The sequence below is a fragment of the Neolamprologus brichardi genome, chromosome 7 (genome assembly GCF_056152115.1).
Source record: "Neolamprologus brichardi isolate AB-2024 chromosome 7, ASM5615211v1, whole genome shotgun sequence".
Lineage (NCBI taxonomy): Eukaryota > Metazoa > Chordata > Actinopteri > Cichliformes > Cichlidae > Neolamprologus > Neolamprologus brichardi.
In genome coordinates, this window is record NC_142110.1 from 19693448 (window position 1) to 19702810 (window position 9363).

Genomic DNA, 9363 nt, shown 5'->3' on the forward strand with positions numbered 1-9363 from the left:
ATAATAAGTTGATCATTACTACTATTTCTGTCCAGATCAGTTTTATTATTTTGATATCAAATTAATGCTGCTTCTTTATTTAATTTAGTTTAGTTTTACTTTAGTTTAATGTTATATTTCTTTAAGAAAATCCCACCTTAACATAATGATTTTATAAGTAATCAAATTCCACTCATTCAACGATCTGAACTAAATAAATTCTGTTGCAACTAGGAAACAATAACTTACAGTCGGTCAACTGGCCTATGAAATTTGCTGACAGCAGAGACTAAAAGTAGACAATAGACATGCTGTCCACAATCTATGTGAAGGAAATTTGTTTGGTAACACCGAACATGAGTAACAGAAAAAAAGTTAGTTATGCAAGCCTTGTCTGGAAGAATGTGAATACCTGAACTATAATGCTTTATTTTCCAGATTTTGTGTACTAGCATTTTTTTTTTAGATCAACCTGTTTGAATAGATTGATTGATCTCTGGGGGGTGATTAAAGAACACAATGGTAAATACAAATATGTTATTTTCATGGACAACAGAAGGAGAACAATGGAGCAGGAAGACAGAGGCTTGCATGTAACTGAGGCAAATATGCTGCCACTCTGACAGACCCTCTTCTCATTTAACTCTCATCAGAGAACTAAAAGAACTTCCTGTATTTGAGACTCTTTCAAGTCGGATCCACTTAGAAGCAACACATCTGGTTTGTTATGTTACCATTAACCAATTGCAGTCTAATTCAGCCAAGAAAAGAAAGAAATCTGTATCCCTCATTTGTTAACATGAACACTTCTGTCAGATTATTGACTTTCTAAACATTTTGTAAAGCCTGTTTCGTTTACACTAGCATGCAAGCAAGAATCTCTGTACCGGGTTGAGGAAAGGCCAGGGTGTCAGGTGGAGGGAAGGCAGCTGTGGACACAATTGTCCAGATCATAACAGAAAACAGGACTTGGTCCCTGCTAGAAAAACACAAGTTGTTTATTCATTAAGAAAGGGAGTATGAGTCTTCTTGGCATGATTCCCAAACAATGCGGGATCTTAATGTTTTTTAAGCTAAAGAATATGACAGATTGGATATCATTAGGAATTCTTGTGCTGAATTCTGTGGCATGAGCTTAAATGCTGAAGGAGAAGGTGAGGGATTTCCAAGAAAGAGCAAAGTGGTGCTTGAAAAATCATGTTCCATGGCTTTGAGGTTTTGGAGCGAAGTCAGTGTGAAGTCACTCTTCAGAAGGGTGCCAGTGAACAAAGACCTTCATATGCATCTGCAGCTCATATCTCTGCATTTTTCAGCCCCCTTACTGACATCCCTCCAACTCTGTCTTTGCCTGAGGTATCCATACATGTGGCACGCAAAAGATATAAAAGTCTTTGATGTTGTCCCTCTTCACAGACCCCTGCACTCCAGTGAGATCCATTTATCCTTTTTTTGTTCATCTCCCAAGCAGCTCAGGGTGAATGAATGACTGTATGCTGAAACTAATTTGCAAAAATAAGAAAGAAAAAGCCTTTCTCCACAAACTTCTATGTAAAAAGACAATCAGAATAAGGCATGATCACAGCCCAATACAAAATGCTCTGGCCTCTATAGGTAATATACTACTTCATAACAAATCTAGGGGATAAATATTTTTTAGCTATTTAATTTTTTAAGGCTTCAAGTTACAGATGTATCCACTTTGACTGGCAGTTGGCTTTACCTAGACCACAGGTGTCAAACTCCAGGCCTTGATGGCCGCTGTCCTGCTTGTTTTCCAACTAACCTGCCCTTGTAGATTCTTATTGGCAAAGCACACCTCATCCAGGTAATCAGTAGCAGGTAGGGCAGGGATATCTCAAAAACAAGTAGGATGCTGGCACTCAAGGACTGGAGTTTGACACCCCTGACTAGACGCTGTAGGGTTCACCTCTCCTAATAGACATCTCTGGCCATCTCACCTGCATTTGTGGTTTTGGTTTTGTACAAATTGCATTGCCCTGTTTCATGTTTCCAACGCAAAATATAGAAAATCTTGGGTTGTGCACGTATTCTGTGGATATGCTACTAATTTTGCAGTCCTTATAGTAAGATGTCTGTTTTCTGAATTTCTAAGTTGGAGTCCTAGTTGTTCAAAGTCTCTAATGAAGCTCAGTTATTATTTTCTCAGTCTAGACTCTGACTGCAGACCCTGTCCCCCTATCCCTGGCTCATGGCCAGCGCTTCGTAGGAATGCTTCTTCATGGTTGACATTTTGTAATGAGATTCAGACTGTATGCTAGCTGAGGAATTTGAGCTATGTTCACCATATCTAAAACAACTGTCTCTCCAGCGCTATTTGAAGGAGTCATCATTTCCTGTAACGAGTTCCTCTGTCATCCATCTATGACACAGCCAACAGACCCCTGTATTCTTAAAATCACATGATTGGTGATAAATTGTACCTTAGAGGACATAGTGGGGTTGAAAGGTTTTAGATACTGCAAAGGGGAACTCCAAAAAAAGCGTCATTATCAACAGATGCACTAAGCAACAGCAGATATCATTCTTGTTCCAAATGCTAAGCAATGTGGCGTGGCTGCTAAAGTAAAAGAGTAAGACATTTTTGTTATTGTGAAACAGAATAATGCAATAATATGATGTGTTACACAATCACACAGTATTATTATGATATTACAGTATTATCACTATTATTAAATTAAATGAAATTGCATTTCTGGTGGAATCTAAAGTATGACTGAAGGGTCAGCTTAAATAGGAAACATGTTTTCTCACAACGCTGGTTTCATGTGTCTGGATTTTGAGATATTTGCCTCTGAGATTTGTAGAATTTTGATTTAATGGATGAAGAAAATAAAGCAACAACACAAATCTTACCAGAATCTGAAACAACAACCTGGCCCTCTGAAAACTATTAACACTCTGTTTTGTGAAGCCTGTTGGGAGCTATGGTTTTTGGATGGATTAAAGCAATGGTCTGGTGTTTGAGGAAGTGTGCTCATCTGGTTTCTTGTGCTGAGATAATCTGTATGCTAAATGTGATGCTACAACTGGTTAGCTTGGTTTATCATAAACATTGGGCTAGTTTGTCTTTGTTGTAATGATAACAGAATCTATTAAAAAGTTATGACTCATTAAATCTCTTTTTAATCAGCTGGAGTTGCCAACAACTGTTTAAAGCTCAAGGCAACAACTACTTTGCATCAAAACCCAGGAAAACTGTGGCACATGACACAGTAAAATCTGTGAAAATATGGTACGGTTTTACTATGAAGGGATTTTTCTTGTTAGACTTTTCCCCCTACTGTTTTTAACCACATGTTGAATTTTACCATTTATGAAAAAACTGACAAAATTACCTGGACATTTTCCATTTTTCCATTGCTCATTTTTCTACTAAAGAAATCCCACAGATAGATGTATCTCAAAACCTCCTCACACTGAAAATAAACAGTAAAAAAATCTTTACTCAGTTGAATAGGTAAAATGACCTTTTAATGCAATGATTTATCACTTTATTACAAGGTGCTATTCATTCTATTGGGACATATATTATCCATCAGTATGGGGGTGGACAACATGTTGACAAAAGGCTGCTCATTAGCAGAATTTCCCATTCACACGTTTTCAATTGAAAGGTCAAGCAGTTGCATAATCCCAGAGCTTGGCAAGCTTCAAGTGCTTAGATTGGCAAGAGACATGACTTCACAAAGCACTTCATTTTCAACAGAAATAACACACATAAATTTCTGTGGCTGTGCACCAGCTTCATGAAGCACAAACTATGAAATGTTCCATGTAGTAAAAACAGGAACAAAGACAACGTAATAATTAATACATTGGCGTGTATATTTCAACATAAGGTGTTACAGTAAGTTACCTCTTAAAGATTTGCACAAGCCATTACAGACCAGCAACTCATGCCCCATAGATTTACATATATTACTCCTATTTACAGACATTTAAGTGTTTTTAATATACAAATATGCAACATTTGAATTTATATGTACATACTTTGATACACAGTGCACACATATATACACAATATCTATGTACAATCTTGATTCAATATAGCTTTTTTGTGGGGGTGGGGGGGATTATTTTTAATCCGACAACCATTATGGTGTCACATATCACATTGATTTCCAGGAAGTTGTTTATCTCGAGTGCAAATGAAGCCAAAACTCAGAACCTCCAGTGGTGCAGGATGTCTGAGGAAAATCAGGAAGTGTGCTGACGTGTTGTGTGTGGAATGTGTGAGCTTCTTCCCAAGATTTTATGAAAGACATGGGAACAGTTTGTGAGAAGGTGGGCTGACTTAAACAGCAGTGGTCAGTCTCACTTCATCAGAGCCCCCTGCGTTCTATCTCTGTGTGTGTGTGTCTATAAAACTTGAAGGAGATCTCATTTACCAATGCTGAGCAGAAATGAAAGCCATCAAATTTAGGACTGTCTTGTGCAACATGAAACAATTCCTTCAACAAATCATAAAAGTGCACATAACCACAAAAATCTGGCTGATAAATGTAACTCCACATGCTTCCCTTTATTTTATTTTATTTTACTTTTTTCCCTCAGGTCAAAGCAAAAGGTTCGAATCAGATTTACAAGCCACTAAAATGTGGTTCTAAGAAAAACAAGAAAAACGGAAAGCTAAACACAACGGATGAGGTGACTGCCTTGGTTACTTGGAGACGAGTGGTCTGGAAGAGTCGTTTTCACCATCACTACACACATCTCGGCTGCTATATGGGTTTTATCTTTGTAAACACTTTAACAGGAAAGGGTGTTCGGCAGCACTGCGGGGAGGCACAACAACCTTTGAAAGCATCAGGATTCCTGGAAAAAAAGGTTCTCGCTAAAGAAAAAAAGGGAAAAAAACACTCAGAAGAACTCATGCAGGAATCTGCGAAACACTGAATATTGAAGATTTATAATTCCATTCAATAGAACAATTTAAAGCCTGTGCATGCTTTTTTCTCATTATTTTTCTAACATTTCTGCTGAGGTTATCTAAAGAAAGAAAGAAGATGTATGCACGTTCCCTAATGTGTTCATATTTTCTGCTCCTGTGAACCTCGCAACACCCTGTTTCATGTTTTTTTTTTTCACACTAAAAAAAGCTTGATTTTCTGTATAATTTGCAGTTTAGTCAGTTAGATTGCAGTTCCTGTCATTCATGCCATTTGGTGCCACTGCCAAACATGTGTTTACTCTGCTTGAATAGAGGACTTGGAGGAATTATCCAGCTCTCTCCAGTAGCCGGTACTACCTGTTGGGCTCCGATTGGTCATCTTAGTGAGCAAAGTCGTTCTGCGGAGGCTACTGTCTGAGTCTTCTTTCTTGAAGTCGGTGTTGATTTTGCGGCAACACGAGAAGCACTGCACAAAATCCTGGAGGAGGTGGCCACTGAAGATCATGTATATCCACGGGTTACAGCAGCTGTTGAGACTGGCAAGGAGTGCAGACAGAGACACTGCTGTGTTCTCTGAATCTGGAGAACAGAGAGAGGAAGGAGGGAAAGGATGATTAATTCGCAAAACATCTGGTACAGGCTGTAGAAATGCCTGTTTAACTCAGTGCCTCTGGTGTCTAAATGCTGCCTAAATGTGCCAGACTCTGAAAGTTACAAAGGTGTGCCAAAGTTAGAAGAAATCTCTGTTGCAGATCCAACTAGTTTTAAGACTTTTGGAATAAAATGTAATTTTCATAATATAAGCAAAAGGCGGTAATCCACCTCCTCAAACACTGACACTTAGTCAGATAGATTTAAGTATAAATTTCTTCTCTCTTCCTACATCTGAAACACTTTGATTGGAGGATAATGTGATCTGTTGGTGTCTTCACTGTCACAGAGTTCCTCACACCAGTAACAAAGGAAGCGACGATAAATTAACACATTTAAAAAATAACAGGATCTGTTTTCACTGCAGCCACGGTCATTTTCTAAGCCAAAAGAAGAAATTTTGGTGCCTAAAATTATAAGAAAAAAAACCTATAATGAAGACGAGGAAAGCTATAAACAGTGGTCCAACTCAGGGAGGAGTTTGTTTCATCAGCTGCCAATATAGTAGGCCCATACAGTTTATTTAGTGCCAGGACTTGAGTTTATAGAGCTCTATAAATGATTGTTGTTGTTTTTTACCTGCAATCCTTTGCAGGTTGATGACATATATAACAACAACAACAACAACAACAACAAAACCTACCATGGTGCCTTTTTAGAACTTCCCCAAATTTCTACAAATTTGAGTTATATTGCACTTTATGTTGCACTTTATGGTAGGGGAGAAAAATACTAGAAACCAGAATTTGAAAATGTGTAAATGTGAATCATCTGTAAATTTCCTGTAAAATTTACTCTCACTGAGAGCTTGGGGCCCAATTTTTGTTGGTTTCGGCCTTCCAGCTAACTACCACAATATCTGACTTTATCGTCTAATTGCAGTTGTCATTGTTTGTGTTTGAGTTGTTGGAATTATCCATCTCACTAGGACTTCAAAAACTTTATTTCAAAACAAAAGAGGTAATAATGGAAAGTGATGCAGCTAACCTAAGAATTTTACACATAAATTTTAATTCTTAACATTCACCCCACACCCACCTACCCATCCCAACACCGTCACCAAAAGTTAACAATTGAATTCAGCCAAGAACTGAATGAACTTATCAGCTAGCCAGCAATAATTAATTCTACTGATCCACAGTCAGACTGATAAACTTTGAACAAAAGTCTGAAATATTTTTCTGTGAATTCACTTTTTAAAAAAACAGGTTAAAATACTTTAAGTAAGGCAAAGTAGGGCATTTGATAATTAGTGCAATAATATAGTATTGCTGTATTAGTACCATATAAATTGTATAAAACAGGTTCGGCTAATGTGACTTAAAACTTTTGTTAAAAAAAAGATGCAATCTGATTTTAGACAAGAGGAGATAAAAAGGAAACACCTTGTGGACAGGACACAATATGTTGCTTACACATAATTTATACTAGTAGCGTGGTTTTAAAGCGCCATAACATTTGACCACTTAATGTCTCAAAATGCAGATGTAGGATTTTTTCCTTCCTAAATCTCCCTGAAAAACTCGGGGTTTCGAAACCTAAAATTCTCCAAATGGACACGTTTCATTTATTTGGTGAAATGTAGTTGTGGGTGTGCGTGTGAGCGCGTGTGCGTGAAAGGTTTGATACTGTATACGTTTTAGATTAGTATGTTTACAGATTTTGGTTTTGTTTGTCAAATAAGTTCGTGCGTAAAGGCGCGCAATTCGTGGATTTTCCCCTTGCGCAACGCGATTCTTAAATTTCTGTTAATTTTCTCCCCCTGCAATTCTCAGCATTTGTAGAACGATTAAAAGTGTGACATTTAATAAGTATTGTGTTCATTTATAAGCACTCACCATCCCACTGGAAGTTTTCATCCCACACAGACCACATCTGCACGATGAAAAACGGTGCCCAGCAAACAATGTACGCCAAAACGATCACAAAAGTCATTTTAACGGTTCTCAGTTTGGCTCTTGAGATAGTTGTAACGCTGCTGACCGAGTTCTTTCCAATCAGTCCATTCCTGCTTGCCGCACCAGCCGTCGTTTTTCTTTTCTTGTATTTAATATTTTTCCAAATACTGTGGCAGATAAACCCGTAGCACATCATGAGAAGGACCACGGGCACCAGAAAGATGCCCACGGTTATCCAGGTGATGTACGCCCTGGCGCCCCATGGCTCGATAAAGCGCGCCCAGCAGTCGTAGACGCCCGAGCCGTTCTGGATCTCGCTCAGGGAGAAGATGAAGTACTGTGAACAGCTGAGCACCAGGCTACATATCCACGTGGAGATGATCATGATGTACGAGCGTCGTGTGGATTGCTGTAGGGTTTTCAGAGGGTGGCAGATGGCAATGTAACGATCCAGGGTCATCATGACCATCATGTAGGTGGACGCAAACATTCCCATCACCTGGAGGTGCTTCACAATCCTGCAGAGAAAGTCTGGGCCGTAGAAGCGGAAGGTGATTTCCCAGCACAGCTGTGGCAGCACCTGGAAGAAAGCAACCACCAGATCGGCCAGGCTCAGGTGTTTGATGAAAAGGTGCATTCGCGACATCTTCTTCTTTGTGTTGTACATGGCCAGCAGGACGCTTACGTTCCCAATCACAGCAACCACGAAGGTGATGCTCAGAACCATTATCTCTATTTGTGCCACCTCCTCGTTCCTTGCAAACGGATCTGATCCGTTATGGTGGTCGGTGCTGTTTCCAGACGTTCCCATCATTAGGTCAGTGGTGACAGTGAACGCCAAAGTCTGGTTCTCTTCGTTCAGGAGCATACGTTTGTCAGTAGCGTACATGGCACTGCCCCTCTGTGCGCCCTAGCAAGACTTAGTGCCAGAGGGGCTGCAAAGTGCCTCTCCAATCCGTATATGGAGCTACCTGGCGCCCATAGAGAGAAACTCGTTGCTTTGTGAATTGTGTCTCCTGTCAGCGCTTTTTAAACTCGAGTCAAATTTCAGACTGCGTGCGCAAAGCAGGATGCACTGCAAAAACATGGCACCTAATGGTTAATATATATAGTGGCAAGCACAAATTTATTCAAATAAAATGTAAAAATAAATACAAAATGAACACAGCCATCAATGAGGGATACTTTTCAGTGAAGATGTACCCAACGCAATCTAAAGTGTTCAAATATGCGAAACGTGCGTTTTCTTGAAACTGTGTTTGAATATCAGCATAAATATAATCAAGCCAAAAATGATCTGTGCTGCGTTTCCTATTCCTTGTCTTGTTTTGGAGACAAAAAGTTTAAAATGTTTCAAAGCATGTGACTTCCACAACATTATGGCTAAAAAAAAAAACATTTTTTGCAGTGCGGAGCCAAGCCCTTCCCGATGCTTTACACAACATCCACATCACCCCAACTCCGCGTAGGTATTGTTTATTAGGAACTTTTGTGGGCATTAAAAAGTCACAAAATGTGCTGAAAATGTAAAGTATTTAAAGTACAATGAACTGAGTAACACAATTTGTATTTACAATTTTTTTTCATACACTTTATGAATATTTGAGGTCCAATAAGAAAAGACAGAAAAGACCCAACAGTTCACAAATAACATTTAAATGTCCCCCCCCCAGCATAATAAGCTTTGCAGAGGAATTGTTATGAGGTAACTGTAGCTGAACCTGCAAACATTCGGGGCTCTAAATGTGTTGCTGTGATGTTGCTTTAATAGGAATGTGTTGGGCAACAGGCTGGAATGTTGTTTTTGTTAAAGCCCAGATAAAAACCACACTTAAAAAAACTGTTTAAACTGAACTGTGACTTGGTTTATTCTGTAATTAATTAATCCGCAGCTGAAAGAAATTCTCTTACTAATGATTAATA

General features: G+C 38.9%; 1 protein-coding gene across 2 annotated transcripts; it reads right to left on the minus strand.

Moving 5' to 3' along the window:
* Positions 1-3460: 3460 nt before the first annotated feature.
* On the minus strand, positions 3461-8426 carry avpr1aa (arginine vasopressin receptor 1Aa). 2 transcript variants are annotated; one of them, XM_006782475.3, is made up of 3 exons: positions 7381-8426; positions 5249-5470; positions 3461-4834 (listed from the first exon to the last, which is right to left on the minus strand). In XM_006782475.3, the coding sequence occupies exons 1-3, from the start codon at positions 8327-8329 to the stop codon at positions 4722-4724; spliced, it is 1284 nt and encodes a 427-aa protein (XP_006782538.2). In that variant the 5' UTR covers positions 8330-8426; the 3' UTR covers positions 3461-4721. The 2 variants fall into 2 exon arrangements, with proteins under 2 accessions (XP_006782538.2, XP_006782539.2); XM_006782476.3 differs by lacking the exon at positions 3461-4834 and having other exon boundaries at positions 5101-5470.
* Positions 8427-9363: the final 937 nt, after the last annotated feature.